Source organism: Diuraphis noxia, unplaced genomic scaffold, assembly GCF_037042655.1.
Source record: "Diuraphis noxia isolate RWA-SAM2 unplaced genomic scaffold, SU_Dnox_SAM2 contig0001, whole genome shotgun sequence".
NCBI classification, from domain to species: domain Eukaryota; kingdom Metazoa; phylum Arthropoda; class Insecta; order Hemiptera; family Aphididae; genus Diuraphis; species Diuraphis noxia.
In genome coordinates, this window is record NW_028301711.1 from 56,503,830 (window position 1) to 56,530,856 (window position 27,027).

Below are 27,027 nucleotides of genomic sequence, written 5' to 3' on the forward strand. Positions count from 1 at the left end.
GTCTCGCTCGACGTTTATGTCGGACTAGTTTTCTTATTTCTAGTGGGTAAGTTAACTGGTGATTACCACTGATAGCTACCGGAGTTGCTATTTCCGCCGCACTAACAATGTCATAAGTTATTTTTTTTACGGCAATATTAATATCTGCTATTGTTCTTAATCGAGTTGAAAGTATTATTTATTCTTCGAGGGTATTTCTGAATAGGTCCCAATTTGTTTTTTTTGTTTGTTATAGACATTTTTTTTTGTTTCATTATCAAATCAGAGCTTAATAAGAGAAGCACAGGAATGTGATCTGACGTAAGTTCTAATAGTCCTTCAACTTCCGTATAATTTGATGAAATTCCTTTCATTACGTAAAAGTCAATAAGATCAGGTAATTTATTTGGGTCAGTCAGCCAATATGTTGGTTTTCTAGTTGAAATGAATTGTGCTTTAATTGTATTTGCTGATTTGAAAAATTCCCACCCTTTGGTGGTAATCAATCTGCTACCGAGTGTTAGGAAGAATTCAATGAACTTTTTGTCATCTACTTTGTGTCTTGGTGGACAATAAATTGCAGAGATTTTTAGAATCATTGTTGCCGTGTCATTGATATGGACACTAGTTGCCTGTAAATATTCTTGAGGATGTTTATCAAGTTCATAATGTTTAATTGTTTCTTTTATTATTACTGCAGTTCCTCCATGAGCGCGATTGCTCGGATGTTTTTTTGTATATATTCGATAGCCATGAAATTTTAGAGTGGTTCACGTTGTGAAGTGGGTTTCTGAAATTAAAGCTATGTCAATTTTTTCGTTATTCATAAGATGTTCAAGTTCTTGTTTTCGTTGTACAAGCCCGTTTGCGTTCCATGTTATGATTCGAAGCGTTCTCTCATTTCTTTTTCTTCTGCGCTTTGGTTTTCGGCTGGCTATTTTCTAGCCTGTCCAATCTCTCATTCAATTTTGTTAATGCTGACATAACGTCAGATAGCGACGGTACATTTTGGTTTTGTTGTGTATGGGTTTGAATCAGTGGACCCTTTTGATGTTTGAAGAACTAGCCATCTGTGCAAAAGAAACTTCTTGAGTGACTGGTTTCGCAGGTTTCTGTTGTATTCTTTGTACTGCTGTAGTTTTTTTAGGGTGAGCTTTTTCTATTGCATTTTTTAAGTGATGCATTCTTTCCAATTTTCAGTATGTGCTTTACCACAGTTTGCGCATTTCGCCTTTGATTTCTTAGACTTAGGGCAATTTAGTGAAGTATGTCCTTCACTACATTTTACTCACTTTGGTGTTTTGAAACAGTAGATTTGAGTATGATTTGATAGTTGACAATTTTTGCATTGTGGAACTTCTTTTTTTTTCCTTGGGGGTTCTACTTTTACTATATGATAACACAAGTTTTTAATATCATAAATATCTTTGTTGTTTGCTTGTGGTTCCAAATCCACGAAGAATAATGCAAGTCTTACAATAGTTAAATCACTAAACTTGTTGTTAGGGTCGACTTTTTTTTTTATTTGAATGTTCGTGACAGTATGTACAAAATGTCCTAGCTCGGATAATTCGTTTTTAATATCACAGAGATCAGTTTCAGGATGTATTCCACAAATTACCACCCGAAACTTTTTTTCAGTTTTAAGTTGGTATCTATGATACTCAACTTTTTGCTCTTATAATACTTTTATAGTTCGTTGAAACTGGTGTTCGTCGCCTGTTAGTATCTTAATTTCACCATTAGCCAAAGTTTTTATTTGTTGCTTGTGTCCTTCAGCTTCTTCGAGTTTTAAATTAATCATTAATTTTTTTAAATCGTTTACACCACATACTGTTATTGGAGGTGGTTTATGGATTTTTACAGAAGTTTTCGCTACTTCTTTCGTCACTTTGATTATTTATTTTGGCGAGCTCAAAATTTCTTTGGAGCTCCCAGCGTTTATTTCAGAAATCTGAAGTTGTAATTTCTCATTGTTTAATCGCAATTCCGTTACCATTTGTTTCAAGGTCGCATTGTCGTTTTGTATTTGTGTCCAAATACTAGCATCAACTGTTATATTATGCGGCAGATTTGAATCGACCTCCATATTTGCATACATTTTGTAATTCGGTCAGTTTTAGTGTGACCCACTTAAAAAAAATATTTGTTTAAAAAAACTTACCATCCCTCCGACAGGCCGTGGTTTGCATTGTAAACATCAACAAAAAAATTGTAATAACTTAGTCAGCACTATCTCGCGAACTGCGAAAGCGAAACATACGTGTTGCTTGTTTGGTGTGCAAAACGCAACTACCATTGTTTTTAATACATTATATTTTTCTTACAGCACTAAGTATGGGTCTCCCCAATCACTGCAGGAGGCAGTGACACAGCCAACTACAGAGCAGGGTTTAATATTGTCAATGATGTGTAACGGTAATGACAACAACTCAAGTTTATGTTGTCATATACATTTACTTTATTAAGGTATTCATAATATATTACATTTTCTTTTTTTTATAGATTATAGGTATTAATTGCTTCTTGGAGCATACAAGTAAAACATGAATATATTTACAATAACACAAGCCAATAGTACAATATAATTATATTAGTAATACTACGATAATTCGTAGTCCGTGCACAATAAAAGGATAGGGACAGTGGATATAGTTTTGCCGGTATTACTACGATAACTCGTAGTACGTGCACAATAAAAGGATAGGGACAGTGGATATAGTTGTGCCGGTATTACTACGATAGTTCGTAGTCCGTGCACAATAAAAACTTACAGTTTTCTGCTTCCTGGGCACTGGTCCTCCAGGAGATACTGCCGATGATTCCTCAGTGATGTCGTTGTACTGGGTACTGGTGTTGTGGGAAGTACTGCTATTGACGGTTCCTCGACGACTCTGTTATGACTGCGGTCCTTGGTGGCACGACGTGGTTTCGTCACTAACCGTGATATCTTGTAGACTCGGGTACAGGGCGTTAATACAGTTAACCTGTATTCCTCTGTACCGTCTATTCAATATCACGGCAGGAGCGGTGTGTCTAAATAGTCGTCGACCAGCCGTACTTATGTACTTCTCGACTCTAATGTTTTTGTAGAATCGGGAGTGTGCATCGTGTTACTTTTATGATTTTCTCATAACCCGTCTTTATTAATGGTACCGTTGACAGTAGTATGATATTAGAGACCTCGTTTAGTTACTGATTATGTATTGTTAAGTCCTTTTCCGTGACTTGAAACCGTATAATTCGCGCTGGCCACACCGTGGTTTTAATACTGTTGCCGGGTAGCGCGCTCTGTTGCGTCCACTGAGCGTTATCTTTTCGTTCCTCGACAATATTAACTCTGTGATACACCGCTAGTAACGCGTGACTGCATTTACAGGCGGTCGATGCTAACCGCTATATTCAGAAGTAACAATTTCTCGTTACAGATGATAATGATAGTTCTGCCAGTGACGATGATTACAGTAGTGTTTATACCTATTTATATACCGATAAAAGTAATAACAATGCTAACTGTACATTTTATTTTTATGGAGGCATAATTTGGATATTTATGTAGTTCCAGATGACTTATATCATTGCGGAGAATGCTACAAAGTATTCAAATATGAATCTTGGTACACGAACCATAGGTCAACACATTCTGTCATTGGTGTCCACCACTGTAGATAATGCCCCAAGTAGTTTAAGCGCAAAGACAACTTACTACGTCATTTCATAACTCATTTTGATGGTAAAAGTTATGACTGCGCTAATTGTGGACAGACATTTTCGTTGAAATTCAACTTAAAAACGCATATACAACATAAACACAAAAAACTGACGTTACACATACACACTAAATGCAAAATGGCATTTAAAGACCCACGCAATTTAAGGTACCATTATAACGTAAAGCACACCAAATTTTACCCATTTAAATGCCCACCATGCGGAGCAGTTTTTGGTGCCCCAAATCAATTGTCCCGTCGTCGACGACAAAATGTATGTTGTCATAAAAATCATAAATAACTTATTGCCTCAAGCCAATAAAAATAACTTATTGATTTATTAACATTTCATGTTTTAGGAACATTAAACATAATGTCCTTTATGTACCGAGTAGCGGTGTGGCCAGTTGATTTAAAATTAGAAATGTATATTAAAATATATTATTCGTACTGAATTGTATATAATAAGAGTAATTGCAATGATGTACACATTTAACACATTTTGTAAATTTTGTTTAGTATATTAATTTAACTTATAAATTTAAAAATGTTCTTACTAAGTATTAAGTTGGCCTATAGTAAAAATTAAAACTAGTTTATATGCAATGTATATTAAAATATATTATTCATTATGAATTGTACACATTTAAATTAAGTATAATAATTTAACTTATACATTTAAAAAAATGTCTTACTAAGTATAAGTTGACCTCTATTAAAAATTAAAATTTTTTTTTTTTCTATTGAACGTTACAGCTTCGGCAGCATAGGCCATTAGCTTTGAGTTTTATACAATTATGTACTTATAAATATTTACATAGAATAGGAAGAAAAAAAAACAGTTTATACAATATTAGTGACTTATTAACATTAATTATTAAATGCTTTTTTCTAAATTTAATGCCTTGAGGAAAGATATGATGGTTTCTGGTAGGCAGTCGGGACCGATAATTTCGTACAGGTTGGAAGGTATGTTATGCTTTTTACGTTCTTCCTCGTTGGATCTGCACTCGGTCAGCTAGTGTTTAACAGTGAGGGTCGTTCCGCACGAGGGGCATTCTGTTGGTGTTTGGTTGTTCATAAGGTGACCATGAGTGAGGAGGGTGTGACCGATTCTTAGTCGGGTTATTATTATTTCTGTTTTCCTGGTTGTTTTGTTTGTGGCCAGGGATTTATATTTTGTTTTATTTCTCGTAGTTTGTTTTTTTGGTTTACCCAGTGGTTTTGCCATATGTTCCGTGTTAAAAAATTTATATGATTTTTTGTGTCTATTATTGTGTTGTATTTTTGTTTGGGAACTTCAGATAATGTTGCTTTTTTTGCGTGTTGGTCAGCTAGTTCGTTCCCGTTTATTTTGCAATGACCTGGTGTCCATATGCATTTGATATTTTTGTTTAGGTTTTTTAATTTTTCTATTTGGTTTATGATGGTGGTGGCAATGTCGTTTGTATGAAATGTATTTTGGATGGAGTTGATGGTACTTAAGGAGTCCGTGAAAATATTGTAATACTGATGAGTATCATTTTCAATAAGTTTTGGTGCTGATAGTATGGCGATGGCTTCAGCAGTATACAGGGTGATTTTTTTATCATGAACCACTCATTATTTCAAAAAGTATCAATGTTTTTTAAAATATTTTTTTACAAAGTTTCATATTGTTAAAAAAACAACGTTTTTATGAAAAAATTATATTTTTTAATATTTTTTATCCTTATAATTTTTTAAGTTTTTTACTTTTTTGAATGGCAACCTAGAGTTTTAATTTCATATTCCAAAGCAGAATATTTTTCTAAGTATTTTGATACGTAAAAATCGAATTTTGGACGAATAGTTCATGAGTTATAAGTATTTAAAGTTTAGACAAGCGGAGTAGTGGACAAACATTTTGCGGGGTAACCCCGTACCACTCCACTCCGCCAATCTAAACTTTAAATACTTATAACTCATAAACTACTCGTCCAAAATTCGATTTTTACGTATCAAAATACTTAGAAAAATATTCTGCTTTGGAATATGAAATTAAAACTCTAGGTTGCCATTCAAAAAAGTAAAAAACTTCAAAAATTATAAGGATAAAAAATATTAAAAAATATAATTTTTTCATAAAAACGTTGTTTTTTTAACAATATGAAACTTTGTAAAAAAATATTTTCAAAAACATTGATACTTTTTGAAATAATGAGTGGTTCATGATAAAAAAATCGCCCTGTATATTGAACAATTCTTTTGTAGTTTATATGTTGTTATAAAAATTTTGTTTATATGAAAATCAATATGCAATAAAGGGAAATTTGTTATTATAATCACTATAGTATCGCAATTCTTAAACTCCTATTTACATATTTTACATATTACACCTGTATTGATGACGGTGTTTTTTACGAATTTTTCAAAGTCATGATATGTCATACTGTTACCGCATGATTCCATTCATTCTGACTTGTTACGGTAATCATTTCTGAATCGCTAAACAATTCAAAAGTTATCCCCAAAAACTTATTCACATGATAGAAGACAACCTACCCTTTCCGGAGATGTATTTTTTATAGCTGTAAGGACGATGGTTGTTTTTATCATGTAAAACAGTTTTGGTTAGTAAATTACCATATGTTTATCTGTTATCATGCAATACACTGAGTGATATCAAAAATATGGGTATCTCAAACTCTAACACATCATTCATGTATATATTTTTTATAAGAGAAAAAAAATTTATTTACTTATAAGTTCTAAAAAGTATACTAAAAATTGTGATTTTTTATAAATACTAGCTGCCCGAACTTCCTCCGGAAGATAATTAATTTTTTATAATTTAATTCAAAAACATGACACTATTTTTGGCTATACAAATAATGAGCATGTCTTATTACTCATAATAATAATTATTATCATTCAAATAATATATTTGAATAACATTTGTGAAAAAAAAAAATTAGATCTGTTAGTAATGCTAAACAACAAACGATTAAACGATTGGAGTTGGAGATGTCGATCTCATCGATCGAATAAATAAGGCCACAAAGGAACGCACATGCGTATTAGAAACATTATTATTTTTTATTAGATTTGTACATTATTATTATAGGTCAATGATTATAAAATAAATAAAAAAAAGAAATATACGTCATTATTGGTGAATATATGAAAATAATAATAATTATTATAATTATGAGGGTTCAATACATAGATAATAAAAGATTGGATAGGCCATCACGCCTTATCGCACGGGTATGAACAATGAGGTTACAAGGGATCTTATCAGTATAAAAAATATCAAAATAAATTGCTATAAAATAAATGATAATACCCCTTACTAAAGTGAGAGCACTATATAAAAAGCAGCCTGTCTCTCATCCACATTCCGGCACACAATCCCCTATGTTGTTAATATAGAAATGGCCTGTCCATTCTTTTATTATCTATAGATCAATACCGGTTTTCTTCGTCTCCAAAATCAAGTTTTTTTTTTATTTATTGAAGTAATCTACAATTTTTGTAGATTGTTGTTTTATACATTGTTTGTATAAATTGTAGGTTTGATAATAAATTGACAAATACAATTAACATGAATAATTAGAATAGGGGGGAAACCCAGAAACCCAGTGGCAACACCCTATGAATAGACAGTAGCAATGGAAACAATTTATTTTTATTTTTTATGTTGTAAATTTAGAGGTGTTAGCTTATAGCAACATCCAGCACTTATTTGGATTGCTCACTGTTGAATTAGGTCTTTACACCATTGCCTTTTAAGTCTTCGGCGCGGATTATCGGGGAGTGTTTTTGTTGATAGTTTAGATATTAGTGAATTTGTGTGTTGTTGAAGTTTGTTGTGAAATCTGGTGTAATATAATTTGGAGATTTGGTTAAGATTTTGGATTTTAAGATCTTTATGGAGGTTATTGTTGGTTAAGTACCAGGGTGCAGATGTAACTAGGCGAAGGCATATTGTCTGAATAATTGGGGATAATATTTGCCGTAATAGCTAGTGGAATGAGCCTCTTCAATAGGATTTTTTCGAAAACATTAGATAAGGTTGGGAGTAGACTTATAGGGTAATAAGAATTTACTTTTTCAGGATGTTTGTTAGGTTTTGGAATCATTATTATCTCTGAAAATTTCCAGGCTAGGGGGTAATAGGATAAACGCAGCTATAAATATAGGAAAGTAGAATGATTACTTTTTTGGGAAGGTTTTTGGCAGTACGATTTGTAATTCGATCAAACCCAGGGGCTTTTCTGTTATGGAGTTGTTCTTTTATAATTAATTCGATTTCACTGGGACTGGTGTGCTTAGCTGGGAGTGAGACGGGTAATGCAGACTCTAAGGAATGAGTAACAATTAGGCTTTGAGTGGGATTTAGAGTTATGTCATGCGGAGTGAAGGTTCGGGATAGATGTTGGCAAAATAGGTTTGCTTTTTCTGTGTCGGAGACAACCCAATAGTTGTCTTCTTTACGGAGGAGAGAGGAAGTTGAGACAGTTTTTAGAATTTTTTTGTCGTTTTCAGAGGATATATTTGGATACTTTTGGATATATTGTTAATAAGTGATAGCTGTTGAAGTGCTTTTCATAGTTTGTTATTTAGTTGGTTATAAGTGTGTTTGTCTATGGGGTATTTGTACCTATGCCAACGGGATCTTGCTTTATGTTTTTCACGGAGAAGAGATTTTATATGATTTGGAAGTATGTTATTGGGGTGAACTGTGCTTGTTGGTGTTGCTAAGTGAATGCATTCATGGATATCTGAAGTTAGCTTTTGGAAAGTAATATTAATGTCTTCGCTTGATTTTAAGGAATGGTTGAGTAGTGTACGAGTTTCGATGCGTTGTTGGAAGGTAGGCCAATCTATTTTAGCGAAATTTTGAGGGTTTTTTGGAGGAGTTCGAACAGGGAATTTCGAGGTGGAGTATGACTGGCGAGTGGTCGGATGACAGGTAATTTGTATTGAAGATATTGGTATTGCAGTTACTTGGTACCTTTGCGATAAAGATATCAAGGATATCTAACTCTTTATGTAGATGTAATATGCCATCGTTTTCCTAATCCACGTACAGACATGGAAAGACTTAAAACTTGGATGAAAATTTTTGGATTAGAAAATGAAGATCCTTGTTAAGTTTATGCTAATAAGTATGTTTGTTCTCTACATCTCACAACCAATTGTTCGAGTACTGGCACTAAACGACTTAACGCTAAAGCGTTTCCATCCCTGTTTTTACCAATACAATTAAATATATGTATGAATCCAATAATAATACTTCAGTAATGTCTGGTATTATTAAAATAGATACTGTACAAGCAATTCTAATTCCATTAGTTAGTATAATACATAATATTTTCCAAGGCACAATTGTATTAATTTATATATTTTATTTGTGGAAAGCGTACAAAGCAATTGTGATGAACTAATTGATTTGAATACTTCAGCTATGCCTGGATTGGATGCTTCAAAAGCTGATTCTAATGCCATTTGTAAGTATAATTCATTATATTTTTTCATAAAAATAAACTATTTACCCACAATTTTATATTTATGTCTTATTATAGTTGTGTAAAGTATACAAAACAATAGGAAAGAAATATTTAATTTGGATACATCATTGGCTGATCCAAATTTAATTAGTAAGTCTAGATTTAAATGTAGTTTTTTTAGTATGCTATTTCACTAAATACTTACATTGCATGTACGATTTTGAGTTTTGTTTTAATGTAGATATTAGTAATTGTGAAGAATTCGGAGAAGATTCGTTGATCACATATAAGAATTTTTTTCTTGTAATCAACAACAATCTTCAGCAGTTGAGATGTCAGTTAGTTTACCGATTCAAGGCAGTATGGAATTAAAATGCATGCTACACATGTATATATTGTAGTATTAGTATATAATATTTATATATATTATATATATTTATAAACAAAAGTTCATTTTTCATTGCACACTTTTATAACAATATTTTTTTAAGGGGGCGTTTGTCGGATTTTTTTGGAAGCGGGCGGTAAAGATAAAAATTATGGGAGACTCTGAATTAGATAATATATCATCATCAAAAACTTGAGAAATTTACAAATTCTTACATCATTATTGGTGGCCATAGATCTCTTCGAAATTTCTGGTCATTCTGTAAATAACATTAATGAGTAATGCTAATAATTTATACTTACGTCTGCTGTCGCCACGTCTACGACCAAGGTACACGGGCCCATTATAAAAATTTGTGATGTTAGTAGCGTTGATTCTGTGGCTCATTCTAAAGCCAATAATAATAAAAATAAATAAAAAAAGCTTATAGTACCTAAAATCAAATCTGTTATTTGTCATTATAAATATTTAATTCGTTTAACAGAAAGCATGTAATGCACAAAAATAACTAAGCCCCCTATATTACTATATAATTATGTAATATAATATTAATTTATCTACGGTGGTGAACGAGTTAAATATTGTTTTCTATTTAATTTTTAAATTTTAATTCATAATACAGAAGACACGAGATGCGAACAAAACACTAAGACATGATTTTATGAGTTATTATATATATGTCGCATCCATATTGCGTTATTCTACTTTTGCAAAATGGACAACGTTTGCATCCATTTCGCGAAATGGAACCGCGATATCTCCACTTCACGTTATTACATAATATGGATAATATTCCGTGAAATGGATACCTAAATCATCATCAACGGAACTTGTTCCGTCATTTGGATGTCCATATGGCAAAACTTAAAAAACTTTTATTTTTATTTATTATAATATATTATTATTAATTAATTATTATAGGTTTACTAGCTGACCCGGCCACGCGTTGCTGTGGCTAAAGTTTTTGTTATATTACATTATAGTAAACAATCTAAGAGGAACAATAAGAGAACATCAGTCACAGAGTCCACTATGCTTTTTCACACAGATGGTATTTGTAAAAAAATATGGTGATCTCCTTATTTGACTTTCTACTACTATAACCCTTTAGTACAATGAAATTATTTACTAGCAAAGACGAAAATGTTGATGTTGGTATACAAATTCACTGGATTGAATGGGAGAAGGGGTTGTTTATTAATTAATTTATTAATTAATTTATTAACTGAAAATAATAATTTAATCGTTTAAATATTAGAAAGAGGAACTGAAAAACATGTTATCATAGCACATTGAAATAATAAGTGAAAAGTCAAAAATAATTTTCAATGGAGGTTAAATGAAAATAATATAAAAATGTTTGTACAATTATTGAAAAAGTGTGGGGAGCTTTGTGCCATTTTCTCATTGATATATTAATTAACAAAAGTTTGTGATATTACTTACATGCATAAATTGAAATTATTGTTCCTGTGCTCCTACTGTGGCTATGTCTCGTTCTCTTATTTATTAATAATAATAATTATTAATAGGTTATTACGTACCTATGAGAAAATATATTTTTTTTATTTGTAGTTTATTAGTGGTTTTGGAAATCATAGAGCATAGTAAATTATTGAGTATGTCAAATTAATATAAATATAATGTATTCATATAATAATAATTTTAATTTAACTTAAAACTAATTGGTGCACAATATTTTTGGTTGTTGGCTGTATTAACAATTCATATCTACACGTATTATGGCGATAATTCTCGGAACAATTCATATCTACACGCCACCGACGATAAAACACATACAATAGAAAAAAGGTCAGGTTACAGATAGATATTATCGCGGTCGGCCACGGAAAAACCCGAAATACACCATGCAATCATACAAATTTATTAAAAAGTTAATTAAAATATTTAATGCATTAAAAAATTTGAAATAAAAACTATCCTATCTTTTAAGTTGGGCCAAATTACACGCGGTGTAAAAATTTCATCAAAATCGGTTAAGTGGTTTAGGAGTCCATTGAGGACAAACATTGTGACACGAGATTTATATATATTAAGATTAACTAAAGTAGGTAGCATCTCACATATTTATATATTTGAATGGTCAGTTCTATGTGGTGTTATGTGACAACCAGTTGTATATATATATATATAAGGTCGCCAACCAGAGCCCGAGACCGAAGTCAGAGTACTCTGGATTTCTTTTTTTTTTTTTTTATAATAAAGTAATATATTTTTTTTTTTTTATAATGCCCTGGGGCTTTATTATTTAAACGACCCAAAGGTCTTTATAAATATGTTTGACAATTACACATATTTTACATACTTGACATAAAATATATATGTATATTACACGTTGATGGAGTCACTTCCAATGATGAAGTGTCTCCTGCCTTAATCTAAAATCTTAAACTAAGTCGTATGGTTTCAGACGCTTAAGACGTCGGATATCCTTGGAGTTATCTAATAATTGAATGGCCAATGGATTGACATGGTGATCTAGCCTCGTCTCTAGCAAACCTTTGGATTTCGTCTGCTATTGTAGGCAGCATAATATCACGGTGAATTACATTGTTTCTTTCGAACCGGTAGGCTGCAGTGATGGTCCTAAGTGCAATATTTTGACAGCGTTGTATTACATCGATGTTAGACTTACTGGCACAACCCCACAATTGAATGCCATATATCCAGATCGGTTTTATAATTGCTACATACAGTAGACGTTTGTTTTCTATGGTTAACTCGGAGTGAGGTCCGACTAACCAATAAAGTTTTCGCATTTGTTCTTTAATCTGAATTTTTTTCTGACGGACGTGGTGTTTCCAGTTTAGATGAGAGTCAAGGTGCATTCCAAGATATTTTGCTGAATTTTTTTGTGGGATTGGTGATTGATTCAATATTATTTGGATGGTTTCGGTTTTGCGTAACGTATAGTTAACGTGCACCGATTTATCGCCATTAATCTTAATTTTCCAACGTCTTGTCCAGGCAAAGATATTGTCGATTGACCTCTGTAAGTTATTGGTTGCAGTAAGCTGATTATTACGTGTTGACAAAATTGCTGTATCACTAACTCCAGCTGATATATCTTTCCATTCGGTTATCGCTTCTTCGTGTATGACTCGAAATTGACGGTCAGTCAAGTATGATTCAAGAAGTGCACACCAGGTATGTGGCAGCTGATCACGCAGTTTGATGAGGAGTCCTTTGTGCCAGACTTTGTCAAAAGCCTGAGCTACGTCAAGGAATACTCCACAGCAGTACTTTTTTTCTTCAAGAGCTTTACTAATCACATTAGTAACTCGATGTACTTGATCGATTGTTGAATGTTTGTTGCGAAATCCAAACTGATGTTCTGGTATAAGATTTTTTTCCTCTATAATCGGTTTTAGGCGTTTGAACAGAAATTTCTCTAAAAGTTTAGATAAACTTGGAAGGAGTGATATCGGTCGGTATGATGTGACATTTTCAGGTGGAAAGTAATATATAATTAAATAAATAAATATTAAATAAATATTAAGATAAACATTCAATTATTAATTGAATGAATAATAAATGAAAAGCTAAAAAAAAAAAATTATACTTACATAATTAATTGTTTAGTCTATTTAAAGTTTAAATTATAATGTAGAAATATGCATATTATGTATTTTATTCCTTTATTCCATATTAATTTATAAAGCATCAGATATGTATTAGAAGCAAGCAATATGAATTTGCATTAATTGCTGGTAAAATTGAGCTGTCTAGTCTTATAGTTCACTATTATACAAATTCTAATGATTGCCACTGAAATAAAATTAAAAATGTATAACTGTGGTTATCATTTAAATATCAATAAAATATGTAAATCATATTAAACTTACCAATAAATTATACTAATAAAGTTGTCGGCAAAGTATGATCTAATATAATATATTATGATCCCATACATAACAGTGCAGATTGGGTAATTAAATTCAAATTTGTTATCCAAAAGAAAACATTAAAACATCAACAAACATACATTGCAATAATTGGTTTAATCTTATATTTAAAATAATACATAGAATTTAGAATTTACTTAAAACGTTTTCGTTAACACATGCTTTCAGGAACAATTTACTGTTGATTAACCGTTAAAACATTTTCTCCTTTATCTACAAACGTAATAAGTGATAATACCGTATACCAATAATCAGTAACCACCTCTACATTATGTAACCAAAATGATGGTAAATTGTAAAAATATGACTTGTTATTTTTATACTTTATAGTCGATACAGCACGCTGCAGACTTGACGTAGTTTGTCGACGCTCGATTTTCTGGTGGGAGTGGGGATAAGATAAGAGGGTCCAATTCATATAATGATCATTGACCATTGTACTAATTAGTTATTACTATTATTGTCTTTTTTTTCATGCTATCATCGATTATGACCGTTAAGGGTATTATTAAATTGAGATATAATTTTGTTTTGACTTCTGGTTTTTACTGTCGAATTTGATTAAATGCCCAGTAGCTGTGAAATGAACGAATACTTAAACATTAATAGGTCGAAAACGGATTACTCAAATTAAATACTTTAAACGTTATAATTATTTTTTTCAATATTTTTATAGATTATCGTTATCAAAAATAGGTATTGCCATTTGAAAATCCAAAGTTGATAGTGTTTTATCGAATAAGAGAGGTAGTTAAAATTATCAAAATCATAATACAATGTAAAATAATAAAACCTAGAAAATTAAAAAAAAAAAAATTTTAAAATTCCTAATACTTACCAAGATATTTACTGGTTCATGATAAAAGAATCACCCTGTATATATAAGGTCGCCAACCAGAGCCCGAGACCGAAGTCAGAGTACTCTGGATTTCTTTTTTTTTTTTTTTATAATAAAGTAATATATAACACAATTTTGTTCTATATGATCGTTACGTATATTTCAAGAGTAAAGTGATAATATGAATTTATAAACAAAGAAAAGCCTTGCGGCATAAGAACTTTGTTTGTGAAAAAATAAGTTAAGCAATAAAAGATAATAAAACAATATTAGTAAATTACTAATAAATACATTAATTAATGTCATCGACTGTGACTTGACACATCATGCAAAGGAATAAAAATAATAATAGTGTATCGGCCATACCACGGGCGTCCGACCACGGCATAAATATAAGTAATTGATTATTATTAGTTACTTATATATATTATTTTTATTTATTTATTTATTTTTTTTTTTATTTTACTTATGTACCATATTCTACGGCTGCGGTACGCCTCGGGCTACCACACATAATATATACATTACAATGGTAGTAATAGAGAATAATATAATATAATATTTAAATAAAAATACATGCATGATAATAATGAATACCGGCCAAGGTGTGATAATATATTTTTATTATTCTTGAGTTTAATATTTATTTTCAATTTTTTGTACTCACGTACTCCGACCCATCTTGGATACACCCGCCCCAGGGCGTACCAGAAATGATCTGGATAATTTACTCCATATTGTGGTGTATATTACTTTATACGGTAAATTTACGCGGAACTGATTCCGCGTGTGTGCGCGTTGGAAACGGTGACACGAAAAAGTGAAGAGGAGAAAAAAAAACATTGGCCAATATTCATTAGTTTATTTAATTGCAACCTTTGCTCTCGCATCGAGTATTGTTCCCCGCCGGTGCGGCGGTGGGAGGCTACCGATGTAGTGCGGCGGTGTTATCGTCTCGACACTGATCTACAGGAGGGAACATTATAACTTGGCCAGCACTGTACTGATATATAATTTCGAACGTTACAGAGACCCCCCTGTAGAAGTGTACCGCGGGCTTGCCGAGGGATGCTTCTGCACACGAAAAGGGAGAAATTGTAAATATTTTATATTAGTATGGTATAGTGGTCGTTTTCCGGGTTTCTCGGAGGTACATTGGTATGGTGGACCTTATCCTTCATACCAACATTATTGTGCTATTGTGGTGTTAAGACGGACATACTTTCGGAGAAAGATCACGTTAAATGTTCCTCGTACCTGATTCGTTACAGGGTCGTTTAATACATACGCGTTATGGTTTTTGACTTCGATAATATTGTATGGACCTTCATACAACATAAAAAAATTTTTAATCTGTCGGTCAACGGCAGAGGAGGAGTGATGGATACGAACTAGGACTTCATCTCCTATAGAAAATTTTGTGGGTTTCCCCTGACGATCATGGCGAATGCGGCGTTCTTCAGCTTTGGTTCGTTGAACTTCGGCGGCCATGGTTAACTTGACTGTATAGTCATCGGCGGGTTTTGGGGGGCACTCTACGGCTTCATAAATCGGACTATATCGATCTTCTTTCAGAAGAATCTCACTAGGGGTAAAACCAGTCGCCTCATGCACAGTATGATTTAGAACCCACTCAATATATTTGACATAACGGGGCCATTCAGTATGAGCCTGGTGAAAATAGGTCCGAAAAAGTCTACCTAACCTACCTAATTCTCGCATAACCCTCTCAGCCGGGTTACTTTGGGGGTGGTACACACTAGTAGTAGTTACAGACGCGCCAATGGCTGTAAGACGAGCCTGCCATACTCGGCTGACAAACTGGACACCATGGTCAGAGACAACGGTCTTTGGAGTACCGTGGATGGCAACATAATCGTTAATCATACGATTAGTCACGACAACGGCTGTAGATCGTTTGATTGGGAACAATCTAACGAATCGTGAGAAACAATCGAGGACGACAAAAATATATTTTACATGGTTCCATCCAGATGGCAAGGGACCATAGAGATCAACACAGACACGTTGAAGAGGTGTGGTGGCTAACACATTTTGCATTTCGCCCTCTGTCCGTACTGTCGAAAACTTCGCACGTTGACAGAGGTCACAACGTTTGACAATCCTGCGGACGTTCGTACTCAGACCACGAAAGAAACACACACCCCGGATTGCTGAAATGCATTTCTTCGGACCGACATGTCCGAAGTGTATATGAAACTTGGTAATAAGCTCATCAACTCGATGCAGAGGGACGCAGACTAACCACTTATTGGAGGAGAGATGTCGGCGATAGAATAAGATGTCCCTATACATGCAGTAACGCTCTGTGATTGCAGTCAACACCAACGAGCTTTCAGATAAAGCATCAATAACTTTCCGGATCCTTTCATCCCTTCGTTGTTCGGACAATATATGATTGAAAGCTTGAATATGGGATTGGTGCTCAGAAAACAACTTACTGGGAGTGGTTATGAAAATGTACGGTGAACGATACTGCCCAGCGGTTGTATCACGGCCGATAGGATTGCGAGATAGAACATCGGTTATATTACTAGGTCCGCTGATATGTCGAATCCTTAGATCAAACTCTTGAAGCACAAGCGTCCAACGAGTAAGACGTGCGTTTCGAAGCCTACACTGGAACAAAAATATAAGTGCTTGATGGTCAGTCAACACATGAATGGGGTAACCAAGAATGAACACCCGGAACTTATTACACGCAAAAACGATAGATAAGAGCTCTAGCTCAGTTACAGTGTAATTCTCTTCTGCGGAGTTCAACGTTCGACTCGCAAACCCAATCGTTTGTCTCTCAGAGGAAGCATTGATTTGAAACAATTCAGCTCCGAGTCCGAGGTTACTTGCATCAGTTTGTAAATAAAAGTCAGAATTGAAATCAGGGTGAGCAAGGAAACGCTCAGTAAATGCTGATTTGACAGAATTAAAATTGGATAGATCGTTTTTTGTGAACCGCCACGGAACCCCCTTTTTCAAAAGGTTAATGAGTGGACCAATAAGAGACGCGTGATGGTCGGCGAATTTCCTATAAAAATTGTAGAACCCTATGAACGACTGAAGGTCCTTTTTGTTGCGTGGCACTGGAAAATCGTGAAAGAAGTTTCCTAGAATTAAAAATTATTAAAAATTATTTACGATCCACAATGTCACAAAATCGTTTAGTGGGCCTTGCAATGATTTCAATTGAGGAAGAATTAGCCTATAATATGGATATGGAAGAAGTTGTAACTGATTTCGCTAACGCAAAAGCAAGAAAAGTCAAGTTCTAATACGATGTTAACATTTATATTATGTTTTATTAACTTTTATATTATAATACAGCTATTTGTAAATTGTTTTTTTTTTTTTTATTTATTTAAATTAGTAGAGATTTACTTGACTATAAATATATCAATCTAATCAATTGTTATCTTTATACAAATAAATATAATGAACTCAGAATTAACTATATTTTAGTAATGTTTATGTGAAAAAACGCTTTGCAGCACCAACTCGTAAAAATTCAGACTGGGCATAGTTATTTGTTTCTCTAACTATAAATTCAAAAAAAATTTCTCATCAAACAGCATGAAAAAAAAATCAATAGGTTTTCCGTTTTCGGGTATTGGTACGAGTAATCCTGGTTGTTTATCAAATTAGAAAGATCAATTTCGTTTGTTGTCCAAGTGTTAATAGGTGTTATTGTATTGGGAAATTCGAGATTTTGTTCAGTAGACATTTCATAGAGGGGCTATATTATTGTCGAAAATATAATATCCGAAAATATATTTACGAAAATTATTTTATCCGAAAAATATTTTAATAGAAACGTATTTTATCCGAAAATTATTATATACGAAAGTAAAATACACGAAAAATATTTTATCAGAAAATATATTACACGGAAATAAGTAAGCCGAAAATATTTCAACCGAAACGTTTTTTTTCTGAAAAATATTTTACCCGAAACGTATTCTCGAGTCGAGAATCTCGACGAGAAATATTTTATCCGAAATTAATATTTTTTTAGGTGTACCAACTTAGAAATATAAAAATTCCCATTCCAATTTCAATTTCAATTTTTTGCTGACATCTTTAGTGCGAACCATCTACAACCTTAACCATGGTTATACTAAATAATAATTCGTTATCATAATATTCATAATTTATAATCTATGATTATTGATTAAGCGAATTTTGTATTTGTATGATTTTTTGGTTTTGTTTATGCTTTTTAAAAGTAATCTAAAGATTCGTTACACCGACCATGTAAATGGAATCTGTATAAAATTCTCTATCGATAAACTTTAGATTTGACCTATGTGGGATTAATCTCATCCACAAACAGATGACCACAATAATTCTTAATAGAGTATATAGGTACCTATTACCTAATATAACACACATATTCTGTAATTTACTAATTTACTCTACCTATCGTAAAGCGTTAGTAGATTTCAAGACATGTTATAATGTCATATTATAGTATTATAACAATATACATTTAATTATAAGAATTTTCGACACCTAGGTATATATATTACATATCATACATTTTGATGATTGAAATTCAAAGTTTATAAATTATAATAAACAATTGTTTATGTATAACACTCTTAAATAGATTTTAATTAGGTACCGTTAATAAGTCAAAATACATTTATTTTAATAATGACTCAAGTTTTAATATAACAACACAATCAACGTTTTCATTCGTTCAATTGTAATGGTATTTTTAAAAACCGTATAATTTTAGAGCAACTAAGCACTATTAAGTATTTAGTTATAGCAATCATTAATAAATTAAGGTGAAATTTTCATATTAATAATTTAACTAATTTTGTGCAAATACTGCAAATGTAACCTGGTTACTATCGTGAGTAATCAAGAGTTAGTATTTGTTAGAAGAAATTCTTAAAGGACCATAACACTCAAAAAAATAAGTCTATTTTAAAATATAGTATTAAGTGAAATAAAAACAGAGATACCATTAAAATATATTTACAACTATTATTTAGCCTGCGGCAGTCATTTGAAAAATACGTGTGACGTCATAATTTCGCCGCCGCCGATTACTCTGTATACGATTTTACGGGAGTAATACAACTTTCGCTGTTTAATCTCTTATAAGTCGGCTAATACTCAATTTATTGATGTAGAACTTTATAATAATTTAAAGTTCACAAATTTTTCTTTTATTGCATGTTTTTTACAATAATAAGTTCATCATATGATTCAATTAAAAATTAAACAAACATTTATTGATACTAGCACTCTTTAGTTTTGATCGGCGATCCCGTCCACTTCTATCGAGTCGCTATACACACATATACACACATATACACACATACACAGGTCGGTCGGTGTGTGAGAGTAGCGCACGAAGTATTTGGTGACCGGGCGTCACGGCCTATTATTGTGTCGTTCCCGGCCCGTACAGTATCATTACTCTATTGTACAAAATAGCATTGCAAAATGTAATGTTTGTTCAGAAAAAGTAAGTTTTAGTGGAGGATCAACAAGCAATTTGTTGAGACGTTTAAAAACAAAGCATCCAACAGTTCCACTACAGAGAAATGTCCAGGTAAAATATTCATTAAATTAAATTTAAAAACAGTTTAAATCAATAGAAATCTATGCTTGATCACATGTGTAAAGTATTTTTTTTAACTAAAAGTATTTTAATTTAGTACTCAAATACTTTTTTTTTTATTTGTAGTTGAGCACTATTTAAATAATACTTTTAAATGGTCATGAATACACTTAGGGTCAAATGGGGTAATTGTAAATAAATTTTGTTACTTTTTAATATTTTTTTTATTTTCTAAATTATAATTAACAATACATTTTCTTTCTCATCAAAACCATTTATAAACATATCCTAGGCTTATAAAATTTCCTACACAAGACCAGAGTATTAAATCACTTAAGAAAAAATAAAATAATTTACATATGCCCCATTCATTTACATTTGCCCCATTTATTTGGGGTAAATGTAAACAATGATTTCACGTTATAAGAGTGAAATAGAATCTGGATCTGGGGCATATGTAAACAACCTGTATTACCTTTTATTTAACGTATTATCACATAACCTCAAAATGTTATAAGTTTCATTGATTCACTATATCAATATACGTTCATACCTTCATGTTATTAATATGAAATACATTAAAAATGATTGGTTAATTTCTTATGATTATTATTTACAAATGCCCCGATTTACAATTACCCCATTTGACCCTACTTTTACAAATACTTTTATATTTTATACTTGTGTCTTATTATTTTATTAAGAAATTAAAATAGCAAATCTTGCAGAATCTTTTTATATTTTAGATTTTATATTAGCTATATTATTTATTTATTATTATTACTGTAGTTTATACTTTATTTCATAGATCGATGTTTCAAAATATGATGTTATATTGTTATAATAGTGTGATGAATGATCATGGTATGTGATAATTAATAGACATGGTATACCTACAAATTCTACTTAGCCATTTAGTCATATAAATTATAATAATAGTTATGATTAATTTAATAAAATATATTATATTAAAGATATTACAATTAATATAAAGAATAACAAAAATTTTTTTAAGAAGTTTAAAACTATTTTAAATATTTTCCTTATATATTTAAGTAATAACTCTTTGAGTATTTTCTCCAACACATTGAATAAAAAAAGTATTTAAGTATTACTTAAGATACTTTTAAAAAGTATTTTTTTAAATCTTATATTCGATATGTTAACTTTTATAAAATGTATTACCTACAAAAATTGAACACAACCATTGATTAAATATAATATAAAATAGGTATATTTAAGCAATGACACAACCAACCTTTTAACAGTTACAGTTACACTTAAAATTTTAAATTATGAATAATTAAATTTAAATACATAATAATACTTCTAAATTATAGGTAAATGAATCAAATTCTGAGATTATTGATGATTCAGAACCCTCAACATCTATGAATCAAAATCCTATTGAACAACAATCTTCTTCAGTAGCAACATAATCAACAGCATATTTAAGATCACATAAATCTCTATTGCAAACTTTATCCAAAAGCCGATACCTATGAGCAAATCAAAAATGATTAATCAACTATTAGTGAAAATTATTGTAAAGGAATATCATCCATTTAGTGTGGTAGAGGATGCAGAATTTCATAATTTGATTAAAATGTTATGTCCAACTTACGTTATTCCATCAAGAAAAACAGTAACCCAAAGTTTGATGCCTCAGATGTTTGAGATGACTGTTGAATTCGTAAAGGATACATTAAAAAATGGGGAAGCTGTGTGTTTGACCACAGATGGGTGGACTTCCAGGACTAATCAAAGTTTTATATCGTTAACAGCACATTTTATTGACTCTAAAAACGAGACACTTGTTTCATCTGTATTATTAGGCTGTATTGATTTCGATAAAAACATACAAGTAACAATTTGGCTCGTTTCTTAAAAAAACATTGTCGAGGAATGGAATTTATCAAATAAACTTACTGCTGTAGTTACTGATAATGCTGCTAATATTAAAACAGAAATCAGAAAGTATAACTGGAGATGGCTATCTTGCTTTGCACATTCCATTAACTTAACTGTCCAATCTAGCTTAAATTTAAATTTAAATTTAATCCTAATCTAACAAAAGTAAAAAGCATAGTACAGTATTTTTTAAAAAGTTTGCACACCCTGGCAAAATTAAATGATTATCAAAAACAAATTGGTTCATCTATTTTGAAACTCAAACAGGATTGTCCAACGCGATGGAATTCAACATATGACATGATTAATCGAATAATTGCAATTAAAGATCCAATTATTGCCACTCTTGCAGTTTTAGGTAATCCAGAGTTGAACTGTTTGAACCCACAAGACTGGATAATATTGGAAAATGCCCGGGACATTTTGAAAATCTTTTATGAAGTGACAACAGAAATAAGTGCTGAAAAATATGTGACTTTATCAAAAGAAATCATTTTTATTAAAACATTAAATAAGTTTGTTTCAAATGTTATTAATATCAATACATTACCAAAAGAAATTAATTCCATGGGTCAGGTTTTAAAGGATGAGTTGCTTGCAAGATTTGGTAATATCGAAGTGAGTCAGTTAATTACTCAAGCAACTTTATTGGATCCGAGATTCAAGAAATTTGCATTCTCTAATGAAAATCATTGTAAGTAACAATGCAATTGATTTTTTAAAGGCTAAAGCACAAAACATCATATTAGAATCAGACGAACCAATCATCAACAAATTGCTACAACTGCTTTTACTAGTAATTCAAGTTCAACACTGTGGAAAGAGTTTGATGAAACTGTGGTAAATTTAATTGGAGGATCCAGCTCATCAGTTGCAGGCATTATTGAAGTTGATAAGTATTTAAATGAACCATTAATTAGCCGTGCAGAAAATCCTTTGGTTTGGTGGACTGAGCGTAAAAAAGTGTACCCAAGATTGTACGCACTTGTTAAAAGGTGACTGTGTATTATGGCAACGTCGGTACCTTGTGAAAGGATATTTTCCAAAGCAGGCCAAGTTGTAAGTGAAAGAAGAAGTCGACTCTCCACATCAAACATTTCATAAATATTATTTCTTAACCACAACATGTGGTTCATATTATTTATTGTATACTAAATACTAACTATTCTATTATTATTATTATTATTATTATTATTATTATTGTTATTAATTATTATTATATAAAGAGGAGAAAAACAAATGTTTATTTTATTTATTAATTTTAATATTATTATTAATTATTATGATAACGTGTTATCAAAAACTTGAGTCTCGTTTCAGCATAGACATAATATAGATGGACTGCGCGTTCCTCCCTCCTTGCCATCAATAAATTCAGTCTAAATAACAAGACCGGAGAAGGTAAAATAGCATGGATAAAACATTTTTACTGTTTCCAAGGAATTATTTTGTGTAAATAAAAGTGATAACTGATAAGACAATAGACATGTAAAATATAAAATATATACCTTGATTATTTATTTTTTTAAGAATCAAAAAAAATTTAAAGGCATGTACGATGGTTGTATTAGAACTGTTACAAGATGTTTTTGTTACTAAACAAATAACAGTGAAGATAACAGTTACTGTTATTAAAAAAAATGGTGCATTTGGCATGTGCCAAGTGGCAATGACAGTTACATAGGCGCAACTAGGGGGGTGCTTGGGGGTTCTGAAGCACCCCCAGCCTTTAATTTAGCACCCCCAGATCAAAAACACCAAAAATGGAAAAATCATATGAAAAAATTTTTTTTGTTTTACGTAAGGTTGTTTAAATATTGAATGCCTGTTTCATCTACATAATTTTAGCACCCCCAGTGTTTGGCCTCTAGTTGCGCCTATGGACAGTTACTGTTATTATTGTTATTTTTCGGTATTGATAATATATATATTAGGTATTTGGTGTTAGTGGAGGAATACCGTCTCGCACTAACGACCAACGCTGAAATCTGACTTCACGGGCGTGAATCAGCAGGAAAAGGATTAGACACACGGTCGCTGGACCGGTCGGTCGAGGGTAAAAAAACAAATAATAAAATAGAACAACTGAATAATTAGCGAAGGACACTGATGTGTCGAGAAATGTTTATTTTTTTGAGACTAGTAGAAGAGGCCGGTTCCAACGGACAGCGGTGCAGCCGCAAGCCCAGCAGCCCGTGGTGCAGCCGCAAGCCCAGCAGCCCGTGGTGCAGCCGCAAGCCCAGCAGCCCGTGGTGCAGCCGGAAGTCCAGCAGCCAAACAGCCTGCAGAGCCACCGGTACCGCAGCCGACCCAGCAGCCCGCAGTGTAGCTACCAGTCACTCCACCAGGCAGCTCCCAGGAGCAACAGCTGGCCGTAGTGGAGCGGTGGATCGAGGTGACGCCCGTGGTCCCGGAAGCATTTTAACATACCCTACATTGTTTCACAACCGGGCTTTCCTGATTGGTCTAATTTGAATTTGCGCGCTCAATCACTTATCATAATCACTTATACGAAATATTATCAATGAAATATTTCTATTTACTATTCATTTGTCTTATACAGTTATACGAATTGTTATTTAATTATCAACATTATCAACTAATCTATTAGGTATTAATATTTAATAACAATAATATGGATTATAATATTATACGATTATACGAACTATTATAGGTTTTGAATATTGTATGTATTATATTATAATATTTGACTTTGTACCTATTTAAATAAATATTCAATTAAATTTATTACAAATGTATTATTATTTATTTTTTAAAAATATTTTATTAAATATTATTAAAACACTATGTTCCTTCCAAGTTCTTTTTTAAACAAATTAAAAGAAGAAAAGTTGAACTATGTAGAGATTCGTAGTAATCTTACAACAATTAAAATTATTATCATTTATAACCGGGCTTTCCTGATTGGTCTAATTTGAATTTGCGCGCTCAATCACTTATCATAATCACTTATACGAAATATTATCAATGAAATATTTCTATTTACTATTTATTTACTTATTAAATAATAAATATTACAAATTTATAGATGCTCACGAATTTAGTAAGTTTTTATAAAATAAATAGTTGATTTTTTTAGCCTTTATGACTTTATTTTCAATCTTTATGCCTAACAAATGTTGTCAAACGAATAAATCATGTAAACATAAAGCAAAAATATCTACACCTAAAATCAATAAAATAAAATTATAACTTAACTGTACCTATCCATATATTATATTACATATTTATTATATATTATATTGTATTATAAGTAGCAACTTAAATTATAAATTATCATGCAACATATATTTTGGTATTTTTAAAATAATAATAATATCTAATAAACAATAGGCATTGAAATTATTGTTTCTTAAACTCAAATTTTAACAATCAATTACTAAAATATATCAATAACTATAATTATAAAATAAAAAGTTAGGTATGTATTTTGTTTCATCGTGAAAATATATGTTAAAATCTGAAATTTTACAATGTAGGTCTGCTATATTTGATTCAATTTAAGAAATAATTAAAGCAATTAATATATAAATTTAAAATTATAACAAAAATCTGTACAAATAATCAATTGTCAAATGCTTCCGCCTAAGTTCATTATAGGTAATAGTTTAGCTTATTTTTAAAATACTTATTTCTATACTTAAGATAATAAGACTGTATACTTCTCATAAACATTTAGATAATAGGTAAATGAAAAAAAAAATACTAAGGTGAATGTATTATATTTTAAAAGTTATGTGCCTGAATATAGAATAACTAATAGTATATATTTTAACTTAATGGCCACGTCCATGTGGTTTAGCATTTGGAAGATTTTTATTTATGTTATTCCCTAGATTTCTTTTTCTTTTTTGTGTTTTATTTTCTCCATTAGCTGGACGCCCTACAGGAAACCGTTTGCTACCTCTAGTTAGAGTTATAGATCGTCTAGCTATTGAAGTAGGCTGTACTTTAATTGCACATCCCGACCGTTTACGCAATGGTACAGATGATGATCCAGCAGTGTGTAAGAAAGTCTCCCATGTCCCCTCACTATTAATTTTTTTCAATCGAGTTTCTAATTGTTGTAATCCTGATACAGATGAGCCATATTTATTGTTTAAATTATTCATTAAAGTTACTATACACTCCATTGACACACTTATAGGTTCTTGTGTGATAACCTCACTAACTTCAGTCAAAGTTAATTGATCTTCTTTGGATGTGTTATCATTTTTGGTATCATGTAAGTTGTCAAAATCATTATTGGAACTAAGTTTGTTTTGTGCTATATTGGGAATAAGAGGTTCAAAAAATGTTAATGGAAGTGAATCATCACCATCAGCTAAAATAGAAATTGTATGCTTATCTGTAGGTGACACAGGAGGAAAATTTACTGAAACCGCATCAAAATGCATATAAACTGCACATTGATGAATGCAAAATGAACCATATTTACCCTTGTCACATGAACATACACCAATTTTTGTGTTTACTTCATATGTTTCATCACTAGACATTATGATTATATATTCAGTTTCAGAGAGTTGACTAATATTTTCTGGTTTTATATCATTTGCCTTTTTTGACTGTGCTTGAAGAAATAATCTGGCTTTAGATGATCTGGAATTTGCAAACTCCCTAAATCTTCGGCAGTAGTAATCATTTAATACTGTACAAACAAAATCTATTAGTGCTATTACATTGTAAGCTTTGACTCTCGAAAGTACAACATCTTTAAAAATCCTGACAGTTATTTCTGAATAATTATTTGTTTGATGACCTCGAACTACTTCATTTCTCCATGCAAGGCACCATTTAAATCTAAAATCCCAATATGAGTCCAAATATTTATTCCAGTTTTCAAATTCTGAATGTTTGGCTGCTGCATATGCTTCTTCTGCCTTATTAATTGTATCAGCATACAAGACTTTTTGAAAACTTTTCATAATATATTTTCTTTTTTCTTTAGGTATTTTGTTTTTGGTTTCCCATAACCAACGCCAGACTGCTTGTAGTACATGAAATACACAAAGTAAATGTTTACTACTTGGCCAGTTATGATTTAGTGCATTTATTTCTGCTAAAGAATTGTCGGTCATAAAAATCTTTGGATATCCAATACATCCAAAACTATGATTACTAGGCAATGCTTCTTTTGCTAAACTAAATCCAACTTTTTAAGCATCATATGTTTGCCCTAAGGTA

The 27,027-nt window shown here is 31.5% G+C and overlaps 1 protein-coding gene across 1 annotated transcript; it reads left to right on the top strand.

Moving 5' to 3' along the window:
- Positions 1–21,424: 21,424 nt before the first annotated feature.
- On the top strand, positions 21,425–23,503 carry LOC149060981 (uncharacterized). Its single transcript, XM_089230796.1, has 5 exons — positions 21,425–21,772; positions 22,087–22,276; positions 22,376–22,517; positions 22,569–22,814; positions 23,350–23,503. The coding sequence occupies exons 1-5, from the start codon at positions 21,425–21,427 to the stop codon at positions 23,501–23,503; spliced, it is 1,080 nt and encodes a 359-aa protein (XP_089086922.1).
- The last annotated feature ends 3,524 nt before the right edge of the window (positions 23,504–27,027 follow it).

Bases quoted from the DNA above. Each gene is read 5' to 3' on its own strand.
- LOC149060981 (XM_089230796.1), top strand. From the start codon at position 21,425: ATGATTAATCAACTATTAGTGAAAATTATTGTAAAGGAATATCATCCA. The intron at 22,518-22,568 runs GTAACAATGCAA...ACATCATATTAG, and splicing joins TCTAATGAAAATCATTGTAA to AATCAGACGAACCAATCATC. The intron at 22,815-23,349 runs GTGACTGTGTAT...TATTTTTTTAAG, and splicing joins TTGTACGCACTTGTTAAAAG to AATCAAAAAAAATTTAAAGG.